Source organism: Branchiostoma belcheri, unplaced genomic scaffold (genome assembly GCF_001625305.1).
Source record: "Branchiostoma belcheri isolate BF01 breed outbred unplaced genomic scaffold, Haploidv18h27 scaffold43, whole genome shotgun sequence".
Classification (NCBI taxonomy): domain Eukaryota; kingdom Metazoa; phylum Chordata; class Leptocardii; order Amphioxiformes; family Branchiostomatidae; genus Branchiostoma; species Branchiostoma belcheri.
This window is the reverse complement of record NW_017804054.1, coordinates 446384-471901: the sequence shown is the minus strand read 5'-3', so window position 1 is coordinate 471901 and position 25518 is coordinate 446384. Positions and strand designations below refer to the sequence as shown.

Genomic DNA, 25518 nt, shown 5'->3' with positions numbered 1-25518 from the left:
TTACTGTGTTGAAAGTATCACGACAGCGCCGCAAAATATAATAAGAGAAGATGTTATAAAGGAAAGAATCAGAACAGGGTGACTACTGCTGTTTTGTTAATTGTCTTTATGACAAATAGAAGACTTGTGTTCTTTGTGTCCTAACATTTGTACTTCTACAGTTAGTATATTCTAAATCTAGGCATCTCGTTTTTCGGCCCTTCGTGTTTTTATTGCGCGCTTGCCTTAAATTTAAGGTAATTAGATTTAAGGTCTCCAGTGGACGTCATCCATAGCAATTACTTGGTGTGGCCGTAGAAAATAACCTGACATATGTCCAACCTATCCTCCCCCTGCTGAAGTTATAGTACAATCCCTCAATGTAACGTCATTTGATCCCATCCCATTATGGGGTTCCCTGGCTATATCCAGCTGTCGGCTGTCTCCAAGCAGATGTAGGTGGGGGATTTCTAAACACAAAAGGTCCTATTACGGGGACATAACGACCTCCACGACTCTCATCTTTGAACTCAATCTTGGAGACCACGACAGTAATATGCCTATCGAATTTCATTAACTTCCATCCACACATACAAAAGTTATCCTGCTCACAAGAAAAATTAACAAAATGCCCCCTGTAGTCACAACGAAACCCCCCACGAAGCTCAGTAACGAACTTAACCTTGGTCCCGACAATAGTAAGTACCACACCAAGAATTATAATCAACATTTTACAAATACTTGAGTTATCTTGCTAACAAGCCACAAACACAAAAGGTGCACTAACGTGACGCACGGACCCCCCACGAAGCCGAAACTTGTACTTGACTTCGGCCTCAACAGCGGTAATATGCCTGCCAAAAATCATGGACGTCGAATCATGCCTTCCAGAGTTATATCGCAAAATCCGCTGTTCCCCACACTCCGGCGAGACAATTTTCATAGTCCTTCTGACGAAGACAATAAAACATGTACACTAGAAGATGGACTGTGCCGAGTTCTTCCATGTTCCGTCCCCGGTCCTGGACACCCTGGCACGGACAGTGTTCGGGGAGACTTTCTTGCGATCATACGCCAGGCCCAGCCAGGCCATGACGTCGATGAACACGGTTGTGGAGTTGACTTTCCAGCCCAGCTCGCTTGTGGCGTAGTCGTACGGGAAGGTATGGTGGTAATTGTGCCAGCCCTCGCCTAATGCATTTACAATATGGAAGTCAATATGATGCCGTTAAAGCGCTTGCGATTTGTTAGAAGTGTACAATTTCTTTGCGATATTTTAGGAGCAAGTACAGTATAAAATCCAGCTACAGGGATGAAAGAATCAGTTGACACGTACCCATAGCTAGGAAGGCGACCGGGAAGTTTTGCGAGGGGTTGATGAACTTGTCGTACGGCTTGTTGCCCCACATGTGCGCCGCGCTGTTCACGAACCAGGTCGCGTTCAGTGCCAGGACGTACCGCAGGACGGCGCTGAAGAACGCGCTCACCAGGCTCTCACCCCAGAGTCTCGGCACCAGGGTGGGGACGACGAAGCACATCAGCAGGGCTGTGGGCGCGTAGAGTCTGGACGGAATAACAGATTATAAACCTCCTGCGTCATCATTTAAAACCCCCACCAACGTGCTGTCAACCTACTCTGTCCGTTGGGTCGTGTGGCGTAACTGCAGAGTGCTCGATTAGAACCAAGAGGTCCCGGGTTCGAATCCTGCCATGCCACCGCTTTTGTGTCATTGGGAAACTTGAGCACTTTACATGATCGACTTTCCTTTATTAATACTACACTCAGGGTGAAAATGAGTATTGTCTATTCGTTGGTGGCGGCATGAAAATAAGTTGAAAACCCGAGTGTGCCGTCACCATGTCTTGTCACTAAATCAAATGTTGGATGTAAAAAAATTAAACTACTCCGTCCGGACAAGCATACACACAAAGTCACAAACCCACACACAAACCCTCCCAAAACAATACTTATGTACCTGGAAATAACTGACTGTTACTCACTTTCGCTGTACTTTTACGACAGGGTCGTTCAGCACATCGCTCAGGTCGATCTGTTTCCCCTTGGCGATGACATCCGGGTGCTTCCGGACCAACAGCCAACCGATGTGCGCGAAGAAGAAGCCGCGCTTTGCATTGTGGGGGTCGGCAGGGGTCTCCGAGTATTTGTGATGAACACGGTGGTCACGTGACCAGTCGTAAATATCGTTCTGAAAAAAGAAAATTTCAAAATAAAAAATAAAAAATGTGCTTATGCTTCATATGCTAGGCACGTCTTGTACACTGACTGGAAGTTAGGTCAAAGGTCCTAGAAAAGGTTATTTCTTTTCCTGTCTTCAATTTCCTAAAAGACAGGAAAATGCTAAAGTGCATGTTTGAAGCCTTATGTATATAAGAGCCAGTGGAAAAATGCAGACAGAATCAGTGACAAGAAACTTTGATTACAACAATGAATAAAACCAGAAATTCACCAGAAAAATCTAAGCATTTCATGGAGGTATGATATCTTCACTTTCTTGTTTGAGTTGTGTCTGTACCTGTAAACTCATACAGTTGACGATGGCGAGGAATATCCTGAGCGGCAGCCTGGCCTTGTAGGACCTGTGTGCCCAGAGCCGGTGTGCCCCTGCCGTCACGCCCAGGGCCGACAGGCAGTAACAGAACACAGCTACAGAACACAAACATGATACTGTATTACGTTTCATGAATTACCTTTTGGAAAAGTCTCCAACAATCGTCCCCGTGCATGTAAAATTGGTTTCACAAACTTAGAAAAACACAATCTTTAAGTATTACTCTATTGAAAGATGCACTTGGCGTCCGAGTACTAGTTTTCATATCCACCAATGAATACTTTATGAGCCATCTGTGATGCAACCTCAACAAGATGGCCAACCCATGACGTCACGACCCAACATGGCGACGCACATCAACCCAAGTGTAAAACAAAATAGGTTTTTACTTCTCAAAACCTGTAATTATTGCAAGAAGATGTTTTGTTATCTAGCTCACCCCACAGCAGTGTGTAGACGTGTGCCCAGGGCAGCAGGACCAGACCGTAGATGGCTCCCAGGTGGAGGAGGCTCATGATTACAACGTTCCTCCACACGATCTGGAGAGGGGGAGCCTTCCCATCCTGAACAGTGGGAGAGGGAACGGTCGGGAGATCTGTGGTCACCTCTTCATGGACAGGGTGTTCAAAGTCGTTCCTTGGTGCCATTTTGCGGAACTTCAGGTCTGTCAAGAACAGAGTATATCATTTACTAGTGATGCATTAAAAAAAGTACTTTTCAAACATTTATTCGTGCATTCAACACTTTATTTATTTTATATGGGCACATATTTGCAATCAAGTTATTATAATCATCACCAAGCAAGAGAATATATTTACGTACTCGTGTAGGGCATCCGGGCTCTTGTCCAAACATTACGTCATCCTCATGTGAATGTGTGTCAAGTGTCATGAATCAAGGTCACAATGAGGATGATGTAATTTCTTTTCATCCTTTCAGTACTGCGAATGCTTTCTGCTTTGTAGTTAATGTAACACGGATTTTGCGAACGTTTTATTAGGCCTGGGAAAATTAATGTTATGTTTCCGACTACGTTATCATTTCGTTTCATCATTCAGATTTTGGCCCTCGCCAGCGGCCGGCCCACTAAAAGATTAAGGTTGGAAGATTTTGGCTAGGGTCGGCCGACCGGGGTGACTGGAAACACAATATTTTTCCCTCGGCCGTAAGTTCTGCTTTTTGGCACGCGATGTGTTTTCCCCTCGTTTCCTGGCATCCTGCCATACAAAATAGCAGTGAGTCAGACCAGCGTGATGGTCCTGGGACCAGAGTAATCCGGCATTTAATATATTGACTCATTACAGTAGGACATTATATGGTGTCCTTGCGCGGTTTAATGGACAGTGAGCATATACATGTAGGGCAAAGGCACACATATAAAGATGCACAAATGACAGCATTTAGCGTACAGGGTGCCTGTTTCTTCTCATTTCTTGATTCACCCCCCCCCAATTCTCCGTTTCCCATGTTTTTATGCCAGTAGTCACATAATTTCACATTTCTTGACGTTATATTAAACGTTGTTCCGCCGAATTCACATAAAAGTCACATTATAATATACTCATAGTTGTTCTGCGTGCGTTGTAGGTCGTCACACGGCTTTGGTGTCGAATGTAATCATTCTTAGTAAGGCCGATAAATACTTGATAAATAGTATTAAAGGCTAGACGGTTGTGAATGTGAAGTGTAAAAAATGCACAACGTTGCAGTTAAAGACTAGAAGACAAGAAAAACTTACAGCCATGATTTGCAAAACGACAAAAAATTTTTAAGTTCTGCTTAATGTACTAAACTGACATAACATTCAAAATCTATGTCTAACAAAGAACAAATACAATTGCCTCAAGCCGGCAAATAGTCGCCTTACCTCCGAGGTGAAACTATATCCTGAGTGAGAGGTCAAGTCCAGGTCACGCTACGGAAGAGGTAACGTTTGGCAATGCGTATCTTGGCAGGTTCAAATTAGCTCAGCGTCCTTACATACAAACTTCAGAAAAATGGCCAATTCCAACTCTAAGGAGCATTTGTCTCATGCACATGCTTATATGAAGTCCACGTTACAACTAAAAGTCCCGTAGTGAATACTGAAATAGCGCTGTTGTGGCGCAGTTCAATTTGTGCTGGCTGCCTTGCCTGATTCACCGGCAGCCAATCACAGCGAACCTGGTTGACATAACCACTTTCGCGTGACCCCAGCCTTACCTCGAACCATAGAAACCTGTCAGTGTATTGCATCACGGTGAAAACATTATTTTATGTGAGGGGGTCAATACGTTTTCCCCGTTTATTTTGCACTTAAGCTTACTATCGCATATTTTGTGTTGTCAAAAAGTCTACATGGTTTAGATGATTTGTCAGTGAGCAGTGAGTGTGCGAACCTGCGTTTTGAAGAAACATTCTAATAGTACGATGTACATGCATATTCTCCGTTTAAGTGTGCTCGCTTTAAGTTTACATTGCCACAAACCTTGGTTCAGACGATATCTGATACTTTAATAATAAGTCCTAAATCGTGTTGTCCTAATGCATTTGACAGAGATATGCGCTTGCCAAGCTTGATTTCCAAGATTGAATCATTGAAGTTGACAAAGCCTTCTTTGAAGCGGCTCCTGGCGGAATATATAAAGAATACATTAGTTTTGGTGCTGCCCTGCTCTTATAACGTTAACTTGCACGAACTTGTTCAAAAATGGATACATAGATTCCTACAACAAAATACTGAGAAGTACGTTTTTCATTGTTTTAAGCATAACTAAATTATTTGAAAGATTAGTAGCATTATAGCAGAAGCAAAAGCAGAAGGATGAAAAAGAGCCCCAAAGCAAACAGGACGAGAAATTTCCCCCTCCCCACTACTAACACTGTGCGTATTTACGTTGGGCGACGTTGTTAAACAAAGGTGTAATAAGTAACTTATTCATCTATATTTGGGGCGCTAGAGCAGACGAGACATGACTAAAACAACTTACATGAGGTCACAGGACGGTTCCAAGCCAAGTTTAATGTTGATTCCCACCGAGTTAGAATAATGTGAACTGTTTGAACAGTGGCTTATTTTGCCCAGTCGTGAAAAAAACCAAGGCCGTCGTACAACATAGCCTGTGGTGTTTAAACAATGTTGGCGCTAAGGCCGTCCCCTCCGAATGCTTCTTCCAAACTCGGAGAGTGAGCACTGAGGGTCAACATCATGGCCGTGAACGTGGCAGGGGTGGTGGTAGTGGTGCTCTTGTATGTGGGGATGTTGGGGGTGGGGGTCTGGGCCGGGTGGAGGGGGAGGCGGAGAAAAGAGGGGGACGGAGGAGAGACACAGCCGGATAGTGAGGACTTCATGGTGGCCGGGAGGAGCTTTAACGGAGTTATCGGTACACTCACTATGACAGGTACGTACGGAACGCAGTGAAATCGGCACTTGAGTCAGAATGTGGTGATAAAAGGGGAGGGGCAACGCAGACTCGGTCTTTTATACACGACTGTGGTCATTTACAATTCTGTCCTATATTTTTACCTCATCTCTCACTCCGTGACAATTGGCTTGGACAGTGACTGTAACTATCTGTCTCTCAGAATTTTGGATATAGTATCTTCGAATTCCTTGGACAACACAAAAATTTTGTATGACCAGCCTTCAGCGCCGGCATTTATAACAATATAATGATGTCCACAAATGCAAATGTTGGAATTTGAAGCACGTCTATAACATAACTCTAAGCCAAGTATCTGACGTTTTGCAGAATCTTATTTTAGTGACTATTAGTTCTAATTCCAAGAACGTTATGGGTGAAGTTCTAAATTTCTTCGCCCTTCTATCCCAGCAACGTTTGTTGGAGGAGCTTTTATCAACGGAACAGCTGAGGCGGTGTACACGGCCGGGTCGGGGCTTCTCTGGGCACAGGCGCCGTTTGGACTGGCGCTTTCTCTTCTCATAGGTAAGATTTCGTGGGAACTGTTTTAATGGGCCTAAGTAAGGCTGTTAAAATCCGTCTTCGCAGCGAAAAGATACTACATAGTACCACTGGCGTTCCAGAGATTTCGTCAAATATCAAGGTCAAGGTAGCAACGTTCGGAGTCTCTCCGTGAAGACGGATTTGAGCTGGACTGTCGACATGTCTCGGAACAATCCGCAATCAAACTGAAATAAGCTAGTTTGGCCTAGGGCAGATTGTGATGCGATTATTGTAATCTGTACTATTAGAATCCCGAATTTAATCTGTCCTCAATCCCAATCTACTGTGAAGTTGAAATTCATACCGCAGTTCCATATCATTCCTATAGGTGGCGTCTTCTTTGCCAAGAAGCTGCGATCTGCCGGCTTCACGACCTTGTTCGACCCCTTCCAACAGAAGTTCGGCAGGTTCATGTGCGTGCTGCTCTACATCCCGTCTGTTTTGTCGGAAATATTCTACTCAAGTACGATTCTCGCAGCTCTGGGGACAACGCTTAGCGTTATTCTCGAGCTCGGTAGGTTGTCATTTATGTAAACATTCGATATTGATATATTGATTATGAGACCATAAAGCCATTAATCAGCCAACAGTCATGGTTTATGGGTTTCAATGAGTGGTTAATGATGCTCGCGTCGCTCATTCGGTGGTTATAGGAACCATCTAGGCTTTATGTCACCAAAAACAGGGAGGAAGGGCGGGACGTAACCCTTTGAATAGCGGAATAATAGCAAAAGATATAGCCTCTACCAGGCTTTGGGGCGGTAATAAACTGTTCTCTCCAGCAGACCAACTCCCCCGGCATGCTATCTCTCTATTTGGCCGATTTCTACTCTTTCCAGCCACCTCCTCAAGCCTGGTAGAGGCTACCAAAGATGGATAACAGACAAGAGTCTGCCCCAGTTGTATCTGATGATTTCTGATGATTTGCTAGACATAACCTGATGTTTGTGTCCTCTAGACTTGCGGATCTCCATCCTTATCTCCACGGCCGTTGCCGTGCTGTACACGTTACTGGGAGGGCTGTACTCAGTCGCCTACACTGATGTGCTTCAGTTGATCCTCATCTTCATTGGTCTGGTGAGAAAACACGCGTTACTTTCTTTTCTTTCAGTATCGACCACTGGCAGAACAATTTCGCTGAACGTGGTTCAAAATGAAACTAAAAACTCAACTGAAATAAGAGAGAAATTGAAAAAATAAAATAAAAAATAATAGAAAAGGCTCATGCAAAACAATCGATGCCTATGACGATCTTCTGTAACATATGATGCTGTAACGGTATTCCCCTTCTTTAGTGGCTGTGTATCCCGTTCGCCATGACGCACCGTGCAGTGGCGAGCATCACCGCGGACACGTCCTGGCTGGGGCGGTGGGACAGCCGACTGGCTGCCGTCTGGGTCGACCTGACGCTGATGATGGTAACGGCGCGGTCACATTCGTTGTAGGCGGCCGTCTAACTATTTTTATGTCGAAAGATTTTCAAGTAGGCTGTGGCAGAACCAAACGCCGACAAGGATCTAAGGCAGCCTTTTCCGTAACAAGACAGTTTTGTAGAACACATGTACATTCACGACTATCTCAAGAGTGCATACAGTTTGCTCTCCTACGACCGTCGTGCGACGAATGTTACCGGGCTCCAGGGAACCTGTTTTCCTGTACGTTTGTTGTAACCTGCATCTGTATCTGTATTTACGTATACATCTGGTATAACCGCCCCTCGGCGTAACATACCCTCCGGCGGTTGCGGCGGCAGCTGGCTACATTCCACCGATCGACTTGTTACACCTAGCCTTTAACCATCTAACTGACTAACTCTAACATTTTTAAAGCTATCTGGTGGGGATGCCCCTACCGTACTTGGTGGATATCGGTAACTAACCTTTAGCAAGGCACGCACGTACATATACTAAGCAGTTTGTTCCTCCACAGGCCCTGGGTTCCCCCGCCATCCAGCCGTATGTGCAGCGGGTCCTGGCGGCGCGCAGTGCACGTGAGGCCCGGCTCTTCTCCGTCTTCGGCTGCTTCGGGTGCCTTCTCCTTGCCGCACCGCCTGTTCTCATCGGCGCTATTGGAGCGTCAACAGGTATGCTTATCCTTGTTGGTAATGTCACGATGTAGTGTGTACAGTTATCATTACTTAAAGTTAATTCTGCTTTTTGTACAGAAGGATGACCCATAGAGACATCCATATTCTTTCCTTATTGTAAATAGCAATACCTGTTTGATTGTGTAGCCTACAAACAGTTGAAGGCTTCCTTTTTTTGGCGTGTGTTACAGACTGGAACCAGACTGCCCTACGTGTTCCACCTTTAAACGATACAGACAAAATCGCACCCTTGGTCATCCAGTATCTCACACCCACAGGTCAGTATACGCACTTTTCACTGCTACATTTTCTCTTCAGCTTCCTCCGGTTCAAGATGACGGTTAGATTGTGTATTGCCTCGTATTTGCGGTTTTTACCTGCAAGAAAGAGAAGTAGCTTCTTTACTCGATAAACCGTTTACTGTCATCGCAAGGTACATTTTGACCCTAGAATGAATCGATCGTGGCATGTATTACCAGCTGTTTTTGTGACCAAAGAGCATTGATGGCTGGTTGATGTTGCTTGCGTTATGGGGAAGCAATCACCTTCGGTTACATGGACCAAAATCGCGCTCTATTAATGACTGCCTGTACTGACAGAGAATTGTAATGTTCATGCAGTGATTGCCTGCTTTTCTCCATGTGATTGCAGCGGTATCCGTGGTGGGGTTGGGAACGGTGTCTGCCGCGGTCATGTCTTCTGTTGACTCCTCCATTCTCGGAGCTGCAAGTGTGTTTGGGCGGAACATCTACCAGGGTATACTTAGACCCAAGGTATATATTAATGCATGTCTTCAATAAAGTACAATCACCATTATAGTTTTCTGGGCCAAGCGATTAGTCGTCATGCACTGGTATAGGACAATTTTGCGTTTATGTGAAGGTGCAATCAGCACCAAGGACAGGGCTGGTTTTATCATAGAGTAAACGAGATCACAGTGTACTGGCATGACTATTCCCACAAACAATCAGCGTTCTTAAAGAATCTAAACAGACCTGTTACGCTGTGCCCCTGGGAATCTGCTCATTATCCGCTATTTTGTGGGATCAGTGGAATGAAAAATGATGATGATGATGATGAAACATCTCTTAGTTGCTGTACATGGCTAGAGCAATGTCCCTCAATATATCCAATGTGTGAATGTAGCTCCAACGCTTGATGTCGCTCAATTTCATTCCAATCAGGCTTCTGAAGTAGAAGTTGTGTGGTTAGTCCGTTTTTCCGTCGTCATCATCGGCGCATGCGCGGCCCTGGTGGCTCTGACGTCACACACCATCATCGGGCTGTGGTACCTGTCATCTGAGCTGGTTTACGTCATCCTGCTGCCTCAGGTCGTCTGTGTGCTGTTTGTCAGGTACGGTGTTTTTTTAACCTCCTCGGTCCTATTTACTTCTGTTCGTTTTGGCAGATACGGCCTTGACAGACCCTTAAAGGGGAGGTCCAATACTTTCAGTTTTGGGGCCTTTCTACCCAAAATCCTATTTGTAAATGGTGATTTACTGGTTTCTGCCAACCCCGCACATATTTGCCGTGATATCTGACCCGCTCGATGTTTCGCGGCTAGCGCCAGATTGTCCGCTAGGCGGCGCTGCGACTGGATCTGTGACGTAAAAGGTTTCATCCTGCTACTAACGTAAACAACAATGGCGGGCGTGCAACCCTTCCGTTTTTAGCCACAGACGGACAGTAGTGGTGACTCTGACCCCGATCCAGGCGATGAGAACGTTTGGGATGGAGGTGATGTGGAGACAGAGGGTTGGAGAACCGGGATTGGTGCCGGTGTGGAAACGAAGACAATAGAAACTGCCTGGAAATGCCCTCTGTACGGGAGAGTGTGTGTTGTCACGACCTACCAGAGCTGACAGACACTGAAAAGAACGTCGGTACAGACCACCCATGCATTAGAAACCACCCTGACTTCGATGTGATTCTGCACCCGGCAAACCTCCGAACGTTGCTGATTTTTCGGTGGGATCTGATCCGGTAGGGCGTGCAGGAGCCTGTATCTAACAGGTCGGTACCGCGAATACCGCAGTTTGTTTACATTGCAACTTACTCGACCCTTTGACGGATTTATTCATATCGACCGCCCATATGCCCAACAGAAAGGAATTGAGACTGACGTTCGCGTGAAGCATCCAGGCTCGAAATGGTCTGAACACACCCGCCAGTGGAAGCTCTTCTTGTGTACTAACTCTGTTCCAATGAAACCTTTTACGTCACAGATCCAGTCGCAGCGCCGCCTAGCGGACAATCTGGCGCTAGCCGCGAAACATCGAGCGGGTCAGATATCACGGCAAATATGTGCGGGGTTGGCAGAAACCAATAAATCACCATTTACAAATAGGATTTTGGGTAGAAAGGCCCCAAAACTGAAAGTATTGGACCTCCCCTTTAAGTTATATGCCCTTGGGAAAGACACTTAACATAACACGAATGCCCTCACTACAGTCAGGTAGACATGAGTACCTGGTTCGAGTTAGAGCTCTCGGCTTTAAGACATAGTAGGTCCCATGAGGGGAAAGAGACGAGGCGATGGGGGGGGGGGTGTTTGAATTTGTGTGTGTGTGTGTATGTTTGATAGTTTGTGTTTGTGTGCGCGCGCGTGTGTATGTTCGCTTGTTTTTAGACTCCTGGACAACTTTTGTTTTGACGCAGGTTCTCCAACTCGTACGGTTCCCTGGCGGGGTTCGCAGTAGGACTGGTACTGAGGATAGCAGCCGGAGAACCCCTGCTGAACATGGCGCCGTTCGTCAGGTACCCCTACTACAGCGACGAGCTGGGACAACTCTTCCCCTTCAGAACTCTCGCCATGCTGGCGTCTCTCGTCTCCATGGTGATCATTTCTGGGATGTTCCATGTAGGATTTCAGCGGGGGGTTCTGCCGAGCAAGCTTGATGTTTTTCATTGTTACCGGAATGAGTGTGACCTCAGTGCGAGTACCAGGGATGCTGATATGACTCTGTTCAGCCTGAATTATAACAGATCTTGTGAGCTGGATTTAACTTCCAATGAAACGACCGGCACGGAAAACGTATCAAATGTCCCAGATTAGCTGCAATGGACTGACCCCATAACCCCGCCCATCGCATGGGATGTAAGGATAATCTCCAAACAGATTCTCCATGTGGGGCGGCCAACGGATACAAGCGTCCAATATAGAGCTCCCCTTGCCCCACAGAATCTGCTTGGAGGTGTAAGGATATGTCTCTATTATGCTGCTGTTTTGATTATTTTTTGCGGTTAGGCATTTCATTTTGTGGTTTGCATTTATACAACATGTCAACAAGAACAAGAGCTATATATTCTGCAAACCAAAATTTATGACCATATATAGCATGTCCAGAACATGATATTTGATTTCAAAACTGGAACTTCTGAAGTCCAAAGTTTCACCTACTGAGTAATTGATTAAAGGATATGTATATTGAACAGTCAATATGACACAGATTTAGAAACTGATGGAATAGTTTTCTTCCTGCGATCAGTCAATTAAGTACAATATCATAATGCTGAAGGTCTATTCCGCACTTCTAGTAGTCGTTTTCGTTATGTTTTCTTTCGGTAGATAACACTATGTGACGCAGCACTCAATGGGTAACGATTATCTTGATGTTACCAACGGAGATGATTAGAAAGCGTAAGCGCAGATGTTCCCAATAAATGTGAAATAAACAACCATGATGAAATATATGAAAATAGATATAGCAATGGCGAACGATTCTAGTTTCATTTACTTTGCGCCTCATTCAGCCAAACCAAAACGGATTCTACTATTTAGCGATAGAAAAATACAAACTAAAATGCCGACAGAAGCAGTGTCGTTTAAATCAAGTCACGCCCCATATCTGCTTGGAGCTGGCTAAGTGCTCTGAGTGCAAGGCGAGTGCCCCGGGTGGGAAAAACTCCTCTATGTTGACATCTTTCTTTTAGTTCTCGAGATACCATTCGCCGGGAAAGTATCCCTTGTTTTGCAAACAAGTAAAGAGGCGGAACAGACGTTTCAGGATAAGAATATTAGTTGAAGTGTTGAGACAGCATTAAATGCTATCAATCCTTTAAAATCTCTGTATATGCATTTATTAAAAACATTTTGATTGGCAAGGAAAATGTACATTTTCATCAAAAATATATACATTTTATTTTTTTGCAACATATGTACATAGAACACGAATTCCAGTGAAATTTGGTCGTTTTTTTTCGCTTGGAGGCGGTCACTACCGCTTGCTGTTTTTGGCGATGACGTAGTTTCGTGACGTAATGAGGTGTCCTCGCTCTTACTTCCGGGTTTGCCGTTCCTACACATACGTTACACTTTCCTGGCCTCTGTGATCCACCACGGCCAAATTTCGGCACGAGACAAAGGACGGTAAGTTTACGTAATTTTTTCTGAAAGAAAGATGTGGATTTTACATGTCGTGACGGTGTTACTGTACATTCATCCTGAGTTGAGGACTAAAGATCCGTTTAATGTTTTGAGCGCCCCCCTCCCCATATAAAAACGGTAATAAGTTATATATATTAACGTAATTTTACGTTACCAAAGGACTTTGAACACGGTTGTTCACGAAGCTAAAAATTCTTTAGAGCTACTAAAGGTAGAACATAGTCAGAAAACGCACCCAAATGACGCTCGCACTGTATTGCTTGGCTAACTAATTAAGACTTAAGAACAAGGTTAGAAACCCTAATTTGTGAAAACAGCTCGCAAGAATACATTGTAACTACGTACTTCTGACATCATTGTTTGGAGACATGTCTGTTTTCTTTGTTTAAGTGTATCATAGACGTTTATGTGTCTTTGTTGTCGCAATTTCAGAAGTGTTGTAAGTCATTGTGACCATTGACCAACAGTCAAGAAAAATGGCACAAGCAGGTGAGGGAAAATGTGCACTCACTTGTTTTTGTTTTGCACAGACAGTAAACTGCCTCAAGGCAAAGGTACCAGTTTTTCACAGTAACTTGATATAAGTTGTAACAAAAAGTAGTGGATGCTACTTGAAATACCTTACACAAGTTACAGTTTTCAAAACCTATCCAGTTGCTTGAGTAACAATTTTGGGTAGTCAATGAAAAATGCTTTTTCTGTACTACAAAGTCTACATGTACTAGTACATACAGCTTCAGGTTCTACTTCATGTACCAGTGATGTGACTGTGTCAAACCTGTTCCCTCCCCCAGCCATGCATCAGTTTGCTGCCCCCATGCTGATGCCCACCCCTCCACAGCTGCAGCCCCCACAGGAGATAGGGGGGTGGGTTCAGGACAGGGTCCTAGGCAGCGGTGGTTTTGGCACTGTTACACTGTGGAGACATAAGGTAAAAACCATATCATCATGAGCTGAATGATCATATTTTGACTTTCTGGGTTTGGAACATTTATCCTGGAACATTGTTGTTCCGCACTCTAAATATGCATGTTATAGGCAAACATATATGAAACAGAGATAATAGTCATGTTGGGATTCTTCCTACCTTGCGTATACATTTTGATGACTATCAGACACCTTCCTCATCATGGCATACTAGTACATTGTAGCTTCTGACTGGATTTCTGCTTCTTCAAGAACACAATCCCAATAATCATTACTGTCTAGTGTCTACTAACTTTGGAGGATTTCTTTTACTTCCCAAGCATATACATGTACACGTACATTAGTGCTGTGTACCAGGTTAAGTAGATACCTGAGTATGCAACTCTAATGTACACTGTACTTCATTCCCTTCGGAAGTACACCCCTCTTTGGAACATATGAAAAATCTTGATTTCTTGTCTAAAACAGGAGTCCTCAGACACTGTAGCCCTGAAGAAGACCAGGCAGGAGTTGAACCCAAAGAACAGGGAGAGATGGAAGTTGGAGGTGGACATCATGAAACGGTTGAAGCACGACCACGTGGTCACTGCCATGGACGTACCAGACCCTCTCAAACCAAGTGTTGACCACCTGCCTTTTTTAGCCATGGAATTTTGCTCAGGTGGTGATCTGAGAAAGGTACGTATCATAGAGATTATAAGTAATGTGTAATATTTCTGTTGTACACTGCTGATACACAAGTGTTTAGTATAAAACCTACTACTTTTGCATTATAATGAGATTCAAAATTTGTCATGTTATTTTATCCTTGCTGATGAATGTCTGATATTTCAAAACCACTATACTATGAGTGCATCTCCTTCAATTACGGCATTCTCTACTCATGTACAGGTACTTTCTCGACCAGAAAACTACTGTGGGATGAGGGAGATTGATGTCAGGAATGTGGTGAGACATATTGGTAGGTCCAAAACTTGGAAAGACATTGAATCTTTCAATTGTGTTCCTTTCTACGTGTAACAGAAAGCAGTCAATGTTTTAATGAGTTGTAATGTGAAGTAGCAATGAAGTAATGTGCATAGTCTGTATTGAAGTAATCTGTAGTGAAGTAGTGTGTAGTAGCTGTAGACATGTGTGTAGTACAGTGGTTAGTGATCCCTCTGAACCAAGTAGTGAGTTTGGATCTCGGCTATGTCACTCATATAACATAGGTGCTTGCTTATAACGGAAAATGGTCACAGTCCTTAAAGTATCCAAAAAGGTTTATTTCAGCTACAACAAATTTTGACAGAGAGCCAATGTAATGTGGTAAATTTTCTGGCATTTGTGCCAAGCTAGAGGGACACTTCATTTTATGATACATGTACTTACATTATTTAACCATCCTTTTGTCCAGCATCTGGTGTAGAGTACCTCCATTCCAAGCGGATCATCCACAGAGACCTGAAGCCAGAGAACATTGTACTACAGGAGGAGGAGGGAGGGGAGGTGGTGTACAAACTCATTGACCTGGGGTATGCCAAGGACCTGGACCAAGGCAGCGTGTGCTCCTCATTTGTAGGAACTCTACAGTATTTGGTGAGTTTGAAAAGAAGAATGTAGAGAATATACCTTGTATAATGCTAACATTTATACTTTATATGTTTCTTTTTATTGTCACAGGCAAACAGACATACTAGAACAATACTTCTGTCTATCTCTTTCCTTGACCCTATGATCTGGAATGTCTGTCAACAGACAAAGTTGATAAATTAACCATTTTAAGACCTATGAACTTAAATGTTTCCTCTCACTGGACTGCAGTTACACCATTCCCCTCACTCGCTACAGACATATAAGCAAACAAAGTATCTGTACATGGAGGTAATACATGTAAAAGCAAGCAACTAGACATTTCAAATGATTCTTCAATAAGTATTGAACATTGTCTTGCAGGCTCCTGAACTCTTTGCTAGCCAGAAGTACACAAGAACAGTGGACTACTGGAGTTTTGGCACGCTGGTGTTTGAGTGCATCACAGGTTCCAGACCATTCCTACCCAACAGGAACCCTGTACAATGGTTAGGAACCTACTTTCACTTGACCACTCACTGTTGCAAAGTTTGAATTTGAAGCTTTTGCATGGAATAGCCCGTTATTGGGGAAGCTTTTAGTCTTATTTGCTTTATGTCCTTCATTGCTCATTATTTCATTTTCTCTTGCAGGCATCTCGAAGTGAAAAGAAAGAAACAAGACACACATATCAGGGCTTACGAAGAAAGACCAGGTTTGTTTTCTTCACTTGTACTACTGTTACATGTAGATCTGCCAAGGAAATGGTTTCAGCACTGTGAAAGTCCATGTGATAGTGTGAACTCTCTTGATTCTGCATACTACAATCTACTAATGCAGCATCAACAATAATTGTACATTATAGTGGCTGTTTTCTCTGTCAAGATCAGTAGAAGATTAGCTCTGCAGTTCAAGATCTCTTTCTTACTTTGTTTTCTTGCTAAACCAACCATAATCTCTGACTGATTTAATCTGTACATTAGGTGAAATCAAGCTGGCCTCAGACATCCCAGCCCCTCACCACCTGTGCCAGCCCCTAGTAGAGCGGTTTGAGTCCTGGCTACAGCTCATGCTCCGATGGGAGCCGCACAGTAGGGGAGGCGGCGGCAACAACAGGGCAACATGCTTTGAACTGCTGGACTCTATCTTAGACCTCAAGGTCAAAATACTTGCGTTATGTATCTCTGCATGCATGTACAATGTACCTGCACTGGTAACATTCAAAATCACCTGTTCCAGAAAAGTGTTACTTGCACCACTCATTTTCTAAATCTCTTAGTACAAAAACAGTGTTATTCCTAATGTACAGTACACAATGTGAATCTTGTAATCTGCAGTTATTGATCAATTGAAAGCACATCATATCAGTATGGAAAATCTTAGCTATGACCCTTTAATTAATAATAAGATTGGCTGGCATTATCATAAACTGGGGAAAGTTAGGTGCACAGCTGCAATTTTACCTACTTATTTATGAGATTTGTACATCAAGCCTCAGCATCAGTGTGCAAGCTTATGTATCTATACCAGATAGTGAGTTAGGGAGTATATTAGGTTTTACCTGTTTTACTTGTTCCAGATAGTCCATGTGCTGGACATGCACACGGGGCAGCTGTACTCGTACCCGGTGGAGGAGGATGAGACAGTGGAGTCGCTGATGATCCGGCTGGCCCTGGAGACACAGATGCCGGTAGAACAACAGGAGCTCATGTTCTCCACTGGCATGTCTCCTGATCCCAACGGCAAGGTCTCCCAGTGCTGGGATGAACCCGTGAGTGAAACTTAGTACTATTGTGTAACATTCGTACAAACCCATACTGTCTAACTGGTGCTATTCAGCCTAGCTAATCATGCTCCTGGCTACCGGTGCTACTAACGGTTGCCGCCCCTTGGATGGGGGTCATTGCAAGATCTTTAACTCTTCGTAAACACAGGCTAAGTGCTACGTTCTATAAAAATGGCGTATCATATATGGAGGGGATTTCATAAACATGATTTGGTTAGACTTGTTACCTCTGTGTACAGAGGTTTCATTTTCATTGGGTTTGTCCATCTACTTCTGTGTCTGCAGTTATTTGAATACATTAGAGTCACAGGAAGTAAGGGGGAGGGGAATGTTGTAACCACAGACTGACAGAAAGGGCAATATCTCCACTAAATTCTGCAGCTTCTCAATTCATTATGCTTTATGCAGGATTCAATGACTCGGCAGTTTTGTGTCTTTATAATTGTTAAACCATCTTGTTTTTCAGGGCAAGGACGACAATATCGTGTTCCTGTTCAACAAGAACTACATTGATGACTCGAAGTGGGTCGTCAGACCTCTTCCTGAGGTGGTTAAAGTCATGAGTAAGTGTTATTTGTTATTTCATGCTTGTCAACAATTTCTGGGTTTGATGAAATTTTTGATGAAACGCAATTTTGCAGTGAAATGCAGTCATACAGTCCTTGCATCACTTCTAACTTACTTATACACCTTTTTTTATGTCAGTTGCTGAACCACATACATTGCAGCCATATCCAGTAAGTTGCTTTGCTTGTTATATTGAATTTTTGTAGTTTTCATCCATTCCAATTACCTTAGTAATGGAGTATTAGTTTTAAAGTCTAAATCTTTGTCAATATATCTTTGCTAAAAGATTTGGATCCGCTTACACCAATAATACATGTACTATAATTGATGTCATCAGTAAAAATGGTGAACTAATGACAAACCTTTTTTTTTCAAATGCTGTATGAGTAGTCAGAGTGAAGAGGGGACTTGTCTCATTGTATATTTGTTTTCTTAGGAGAGGAAAAAATCCTATGGCCTGTCCTACCACTATTGTAGACTGATGGCAGATGCCTACAATCAGTTGTTCAAAGGAAGCAGAGCATCCATGTAAGTCAAACAGATGTTCAAACAGTGAACATTGTATCTTTATTAGCCTTTAGCTTTATTAGGAAAATTGTGTGACATCCATACCACTACATACTACTTGTAGTGCAAATGAAGCCTGCACTGTTATAAATGATGTACAATATAATGGTTTTGGAACTTCCCTCTTCAGGCTGAACCTTCTACGTCTCCAGAACATGCTGACCAAACTGGTGAAGGAGATCTCCAGCAGTTTCTCTACATACAAGGGACAGGAAGCACACTTTATTGCCAGGTCAGGACATGTGGCAGAATGCTTTTTACTAGCTTTGGCACAGTTTAGTTCAATAGTGGTTCATTTATTCAATTTCATTCCTAACCTTATGCCTCGATTGTCTTGAAACAGTTGGGATGACTAGCTGTGACTTTGCTTCTTGTTTCAGTCATTAGTCCTTAATGTGCAAAATACAATGTCATGTACAACACACAGTCATGTACTTTCTGATAGAAAATCAATTCTTCAGAACCCTTGTCTGATCATAGAGAACTTAATAGCTAATTTCTTAATCCTATTCATGTTAATATTTACGCGCTTTTAATGGAACTAAAGCACCACAGTTGATTTTGATTATTTTTCATTGCTCAGCCTTGAGTGTGATATGGAGAAATATGCTGAGCAGTCTACAACAGGAATAAGTGAGTGTTTGCTTTCAATACTACCATGTACTAAGAAATCTACACATAAAATGTAATAATTTATTTACGCTATCCTTGGTTTTGTTACAACATTGCAGTGTGACAGTGTTACAATTAAAGCATACCTTCATTTTCACTCACAGCTTCTGAAAAGATGTTCAGGTCTTGGAGAGAAACACAGAAGGAAGTTGAGGCAGTCACTGCAGTCCATGTAAGTGATTAACTCCTGATCATCCCAAGTTAAAGAAAAAACAATAGATAACTACATGTAGTTGCAGAAAAAAATTCTCTAAATTGTACAAGTCATTGACAAGGTTGATACAGATTATTGTTTGATTTTTGTTTCAAAATATGTGTCATCAATATGTCATTGTGGACAGTTGCTAAAAACATGCAAATTTGTTCATTGTTTAGCAAGAGGAGGTGCAAAAACATGAGAGTGCCAGTACAGCGCTGCAGACTAAACTGGTCCAGCCTCAGAGGAGTCCGCTGGCTCGCAGGAGACAGATAGAAGAGCTAGACGACATGTAGGTCGACAGTTGTGTTTGTCTCAACATCTTGATAACCTCTGTGTATGAAGGTTTTGTTTTGGGTGTGTTTGTGTGTTTGTGTTTCCATAGCCATTTCCATATGCTAGACTTTGCAAGGACAGTGATTTGAAGCCAGTTATCTCCTGTCTCCAATTCCTGCAGGTCTCTGACTGTTTAGAGAATCTATTCAGTTGTGGTATGAGAGTTGTGTTGTTTTAACACAAATATTCAACTGTCATGTTATCATTTCAGAGCAAAACAGGCCTTGAATCTCTTCAATGAGCTCAGACAAACTCCCAGAGGTAAGAGGAAACAAGTCTCCTGGCTGGTAACATCATAATTCCTCTTCAAATCTTTGTTGTATCTTTCCTTTAAGTTAGCTATAGAATTTGGGTTCTTATATTTTATGTTGTGCATGTTGTGCAACTTTTTTCTGTGCACCAAAATGTTTAGGTTAGGTGTGCCATGTGTACCTGTCCCCAAAAATGAATTTTGAGCCATGAAATAGTAAACCCAAGGATCTCTCTTAGTAAGTATACTTTCTTGGGATTACTATGACTGTATGGGACATGCTGTGTTGCTTAGTATACATATTAAACTCTTCTCTGTCCATTTTGATCTTGCAGAAGAGAGAATACACTACAGAGACAGTCAGAAGATGGTGAGAGTTGTGCTGAACTGTGTCACCAAGAGAGACAACCTTGTGGAGGACATATACACCCATCTCATGTAAGTACCAGTTTAAAATTACATATACTCAGTACAGCACAATGTCAAAACAACCAAGTGTAACCGTACAGCAACTTTGACTCTTGTCATGCTTCCCTATGTAACGTTAGTGATACATGTAAGCTAGTTCATGGCAACTATTTGAATGGAGCACATGTGGGGTTTGTGTGAGGGGGGAACAAGATCTTGATAAAACTACTAACATTGATAAGACAATTTCATTGATATCAAGTGTTAATGTACAAAAATGTCAAAATAATCAAGCAAAACCTGACCCCCTAGTCAGTAACCTTGATACCAAATCACTCACCTAAGAAGTTTGTCACTGTCTGACAATGGATTTCAAAAGTCTACAATCATACATGTAACGTTAACGTCAATGTAATTCTCACTTGTGATATTTTTCAGGAAGCTGATAGAGCTGAGAAAAGAAGTGAAGGAGTTGCTCCCCAACATGCAAAGGACTCTTAAGGACATTGAAGAATCCAGGAAAAAGCTGACTGCATTCCAGAGGAAGAGGCAACAGGACCTATGGACGTTACTGAAAGTTGTGGTAAGTCGATGAACAGTCTGTCGGTGGTAAGTCAATGAGTGGTGAATTGAACATGAAGCCAGGGGTCCTATAGGAAAGCTACACTTTGAGCATGTTAAAGATTTCACCACTGTGACAGTTGTTGAAAAGAGTAGGGGTCCTTCCTGGTGTTAATGGAACGAACCATACAGTCTGGACCTATGCATCTTGCACTTATGCACTTACAAACAAAGCTGATGTGTTGTACCTTAAGGCAGTTATTGGTTATATGTAAACAAACATCGTGTTATAGTTGCAGAAGGTTCCTGGGAACTCTCCTGACCCTGTCCCAACCAACCCTGGAGCCATGGAGAACAGGTCCCTGTCCTCAAGTACCAGCAGTGTGTCGTCTGTCTACCTGGAGAAAACATGGTCAGTAGTACTGTATGTGTCCTCTGTCTACCTGGAGAAAACATGGTCAGTAGTACTGTATGTGTCGTCTGTCTACCTGGAGAAAACATGGTCAGTAGTACTGTATGTGTCGTCTGTCTACCTGGAGAAAACATGGTCAGTAGTACTATATGTGTCCTATGTCTACCTGGAGAAAACATGGTCAGTAGCATGTGTATGTATGGACACTTAAACAGTCAGTAATAGCTGTGAACAGTGAAGACAGGAGGCAATAAGGAAATTCGGAATATTGTTGACTGCTGCAACTTTCATGACATTGGGTAGAATGTGCTTATCATATTATTTTCTGCACTCTATATCTTATATTGAATTTCATATTTCTCCTTTTGAAGTGTTTTGAAGTCTCTCAACTTTTTGGGTGAAGGGAACATTCTCTTGTTTGTTGTTTTACATGATATGTTTTTATTTTTTCAGTGAGGAATCCATGGTGGCAAAAAGTGAGAACCAGGATGTGAGAGGAAGGTAATTTTTCCTCCCAAGTTCATTCTGAGTTTGTATGATAAAGTCATAGAAATCATAGACATTCTTCATGTAAAGATTCTGTTCTTAAGATGTTAGATTTGAAAGGTGACGTGTCCAAGACTTTAATCTGTGAATGTTTCAATTTTAGGTCCTTCAGGTCACCTAATATTAAAATGGCAGAGACTACATCTTTCTTTAGAATTTGTAATACACTGTACTACTAATAAGATGGTAAACAGTATTACACAACTTCTATGACCCATCTCTTTACTGATGAACGGTGTATGTTGGATGAGTTTTGCTCAACGACAACTTTTTTCTTTCCTCAGGTTTTCAGAGATGTTCAGCAGCATCATAAACCTTGAGTCTGACAGCTTGTCCAACACACAGGTTGGTTACATATAGTACATACATACTCTTTTATATCACATAATAATCATATGTTGTATATATTACAGGGGAGATTGGAATCTAGGGGAATCAAGGTTTTCAGTTATTGTTTCTAACCCTAAAATGTACTGCATACTACTCACTAGTGACAGTAACTTTAGTCTATAACTACATGTACATGTTACTTCAAAAACTAGTGAATAGTATGCAGCACATTTTAGGAAACAATCATTAAAAAACCATGATTCCAGTCTCCTCTGTGACATATACATATACATATACATAAACACAGATTCTAGTCTTAGTAGCATTATGTAATCATTATGATAATCATATTTACCCCTGCAACAGTATAACAGAAGACTGGATACTACATGTATTACTATATATAATAGATCAAAGCAGCTACCACAAGATTTTTTTACAACTACTGTTATTCTTTTCAGTCACTTGACTGGAGTTTTCTGGAGGATGGAAAGGAGGCCAGAGACAACAGAGACAATACACCTGAATCTGTAGAGGAGAGTTTATAAAACCTGTCTACACTTCTGAACACATTAAAATGCTGCTGCTGGTAAACAAGCAGGCTCGACATCAAGTGAATTACACAAACACATGTGGCCAAAATGCTATAAGATTCAATGCAATTATGGATACTTTTATGCTTTTTTTGTTGTTTCTTTCTTACTATTATTGGTAGACTGAAAATCTTTTATTGCATAGTATCATTACCACTTAGTATCGTGTTTCAGTATATGTAGAATGATTGCTGTACTACTGACATTACATACCTATTAAATAAGTAAGTTAATTAGTAAGTTAACAATGTAAGTTAGTGCAGCAGTTAATCATTTACTGTCTTTCAGCTTTTAGGCACCATGTCATTCCATTTTGAGAGGAAGTTATGAGTCAATCTCTGAATTTCCTGTAAAGTTATGTACTTGCAACTGTTAATATTAGGAGATTTTTTTTTCTAAATTCATGTACATAGATTATTGCAGCCTCTGCCACTGGCCAGTTAAATCAGAGTTACAGTACAGTGTAATTGTAAATCTTCAAGATGTAGCTATATGTGGCAGAAAATAAAGTTTTTCTTCACCAATGACCCAAGCATTTTGTGTGATGCTTGTGTTTATTTGAATAGGAAAGATGAATGAATGTAAACAGGTAGTGCAGGTTTAGAGCATTGCACACTGAACTGAGAAAGTTGATCCATGAATGGCTAATACGAAAGAAACTGTTTTAGAATTGTGTTATGGAGTTATGAGAGTTTCGTTTTTAATAAATTGTAATGCTACGTTTTCGGAGTTTTGGGGATTCTGAAAACTGAAATGGCAGAAATACTGACGAAAACGCTCCGTATTCCGTCGCTGGTAAAAGTTCTAGGAATGCTTGTAACTTTGTATCAAAAATGAACAGATGCAAAGACCTGAAGTAAAACCCCCATAAGAGCCCATCTCGTTTCCCAACTCGCGAAGCGGCCGAATCTGGGTAATAAAAAAAATACGCGAGATACGCGCCCTTTCGGAAGGAGCGCTCCAAAACGGGGTGTGATAGGGGATGAATTCCAGAAAAATCAAACTTTTGACATCTTTCAGCCTGGATCTTTGTAGAGTATAATCCCAACGGTCTCTATTCCATTCAAATTCAACAAGTTATATTCCGTAAAATGGTGTATTTCTGTAACTTTTGAGCGACCATTCCTGATTTCAGACAGGCTGTCAAAGGGTCGATTTTGCCGCGTTTTCTTGAAAATTTTCAATGCATAGTGTATGATAAATGTATGTGTAGGTCTCATTTGTGAATTATACGTCGTAAGCTCATGTTCTTAAAAAGCAATACGATAACAGAAACTGTCTTGTTTTTCTCGGCGTGGTTCATAACCACCTGTTGGAATGTGCAAAATGCCCTGATGTTCCCTCCCAAACCTCGCGTAAATAAGGCTGGAAACTCAAAGGTTCAAATCGTCGAAATACAAGGCATAGAAACGTTTGGAAACTTCGTATTTTTTGTAAACGTGTGATACTTGGTGATCTGCTTTTGTTTGTTGAAGCTGTCTTCTTAATTAAATTAGAAGCTTTTTGGACAGGACCGATTGAACACCTGCGTAAAATAAGCACGTGGTGCATGGTTCATTCAAAATGGCGCTTTCGTACTGCGGGAATGTTCTGGGTTGTTAATTTTGTGCAACTTTTCGGGTACTTTTTTGAGCTTTGGTCGGTAGAATGTATTTCTAAACTGTGCGGTGGAACAATGGGAAGTTTTCGAAGTAGATTAATTGCCGTTCTCGTTGTGTTTTTTTTTTTTAGAAAATGCGGATTTCCTGACCTGGTGGATTTTCGGCAAGACAACAAAATGGCGAACGAATGGCGTGGTTTGGCCTGGAGACGACGTTGCTGCTTTTTCGTACAGGTAAGCAAGAAACTATTTGGCAGACATTATGTTGAAGAACCATGATGTCATATTCAACAAGTCATATTCCGTCAAAATAGTGTATTTCTGTAACTTGAGCGACCGCTCCTAATTTGAGACAGGCTTTGAAAGAGTCAATTTTGCCGCGTTTTCTTGAACATTTTCCGTGCATGGTGTATATTAAATGTATGTATAGGTGTCATTAGTCATTATACAACATTGTGAGTTCATTTTTGTCAAAAGCAATGCGGTAAGAGAAACTGCGTTTTGTTTTTCTCGGCGTGGTTCAGACCACCTGTTGGAATGTGCACGTGTGCATAATTAAATCCCTCTGATTTTCCCTCCCTCGCGTAAATAAGGCTGGAAACTGAAAAGGTTCAAATCGAAATAAACACGGTATAAAAAGTTTGGAAACTTCATTCCGTATTTTTTTTTGTGTTTGTTAACGTGTAATAGAAAGATCGAGTTAACCGTTTTATCAGTTAAAACTTTCTTCGTAATTAAATTAGAAGCTTATTGGACAGGGACGTTTGAACACGTGTAAAAGCACGCTTTGCATGGTTCGTTCAAAATGGCGGTTTAGTACTCAGAAAAATTTCTGGGTTGTAACGTTACATGTTCCTGATTTTTGTGCACCTTTTCGGGTACTTTATCGAGTTTTTGTCGACAGAATGTCTTTGTAACAAGTGGTGGAACGGTGGGTAGTTTTTGAAGTATGTTAATTCCCGTTCTCGTGGTGTTTTCAGGAGAAAATGCGGATTTCCTGATCTGGAGAAATTTCGGCAAAGACAAAATGGCGAAGAATTGCGTGGTTTGGAGACGACGTCGCTATTTCGTATAGGTAAGTAAGCAACAAACTATTTGGCAGACATCATCTTGAAGAACATGTCATATTCCGCAAGAAATGGTGTAGATCTGTAACTTCCGAGGGACTCTACGAGGGACCGTTCCTTATCTGAGAAAGCCTTTCCAATTTTGCCGCGTTTTCTCGAACGTTTTCCATGTGCGATGTGTGC

The 25518-nt window shown here is 42.0% G+C and overlaps 3 protein-coding genes across 4 annotated transcripts; 2 read left to right on the top strand and 1 right to left on the bottom strand.

The window, feature by feature from the left end:
• Positions 1-824: 824 nt before the first annotated feature.
• Positions 825-4701, bottom strand: LOC109478269 (stearoyl-CoA desaturase 5-like). 2 transcript variants are annotated; one of them, XM_019779727.1, is made up of 6 exons: positions 4417-4701; positions 2989-3226; positions 2514-2644; positions 1981-2186; positions 1316-1542; positions 825-1170 (listed from the first exon to the last, which is right to left on the bottom strand). In XM_019779727.1, exons 2-6 carry the CDS (start codon positions 3194-3196, stop codon positions 956-958), a joined length of 987 nt encoding a protein of 328 aa, XP_019635286.1. In that variant the 5' UTR covers positions 3197-3226; positions 4417-4701; the 3' UTR covers positions 825-955. The 2 variants fall into 2 exon arrangements, with proteins under 2 accessions (XP_019635286.1, XP_019635285.1); XM_019779726.1 differs by having other exon boundaries at positions 2989-3213.
• A 1086-nt stretch (positions 4702-5787) lies between these two features.
• LOC109478274 (high affinity choline transporter 1-like) lies at positions 5788-12003 on the top strand. Its single transcript, XM_019779732.1, has 10 exons — positions 5788-5929; positions 6362-6475; positions 6822-7007; positions 7452-7570; positions 7789-7911; positions 8423-8576; positions 8771-8857; positions 9231-9352; positions 9764-9933; positions 11238-12003. The coding sequence occupies exons 1-10, from the start codon at positions 5788-5790 to the stop codon at positions 11632-11634; spliced, it is 1614 nt and encodes a 537-aa protein (XP_019635291.1). The 3' UTR covers positions 11635-12003.
• An 819-nt stretch (positions 12004-12822) lies between these two features.
• Positions 12823-22732, top strand: LOC109478257 (inhibitor of nuclear factor kappa-B kinase subunit beta-like). The gene is made up of 24 exons (XM_019779711.1): positions 12823-12948; positions 13399-13455; positions 13761-13897; positions 14362-14571; positions 14785-14854; positions 15290-15471; positions 15829-15953; positions 16098-16159; positions 16428-16603; positions 17024-17215; positions 17697-17793; positions 17936-17967; positions 18234-18325; positions 18495-18596; positions 18948-18997; positions 19141-19208; positions 19412-19524; positions 19780-19829; positions 20154-20256; positions 20665-20809; positions 21081-21199; positions 21653-21700; positions 22030-22090; positions 22537-22732. Exons 2-24 carry the CDS (start codon positions 13443-13445, stop codon positions 22621-22623), a joined length of 2334 nt encoding a protein of 777 aa, XP_019635270.1. The 5' UTR covers positions 12823-12948; positions 13399-13442; the 3' UTR covers positions 22624-22732.
• The last annotated feature ends 2786 nt before the right edge of the window (positions 22733-25518 follow it).

Excerpts from the sequence above, each read along its gene's own strand:
- LOC109478269 (XM_019779727.1), bottom strand. The coding sequence starts at position 3,196 with ATGGCACCAAGGAACGACTTTGAACACCCTGTCCATGAAGAGGTGACC. Across the intron at positions 2,645-2,988 it reads CGTCTACACACTGCTGTGGG|CTGTGTTCTGTTACTGCCTG; the intron begins GTGAGCTAGATA and ends TGTGTTCTGTAG. Across the intron at positions 1,543-1,980 it reads GTCGTAAAAGTACAGCGAAA|ACTCTACGCGCCCACAGCCC; the intron begins GTGAGTAACAGT and ends TATTCCGTCCAG.
- LOC109478257 (XM_019779711.1), top strand. Across the intron at positions 20,810-21,080 it reads GGACGTTACTGAAAGTTGTG|TTGCAGAAGGTTCCTGGGAA; the intron begins GTAAGTCGATGA and ends ATCGTGTTATAG. Across the intron at positions 22,091-22,536 it reads ACAGCTTGTCCAACACACAG|TCACTTGACTGGAGTTTTCT; the intron begins GTTGGTTACATA and ends TATTCTTTTCAG.
- LOC109478274 (XM_019779732.1), top strand. The coding sequence starts at position 5,788 with ATGTTGGGGGTGGGGGTCTGGGCCGGGTGGAGGGGGAGGCGGAGAAAA. Across the intron at positions 5,930-6,361 it reads CGGTACACTCACTATGACAG|CAACGTTTGTTGGAGGAGCT; the intron begins GTACGTACGGAA and ends CTTCTATCCCAG. Across the intron at positions 8,858-9,230 it reads CCAGTATCTCACACCCACAG|CGGTATCCGTGGTGGGGTTG; the intron begins GTCAGTATACGC and ends ATGTGATTGCAG.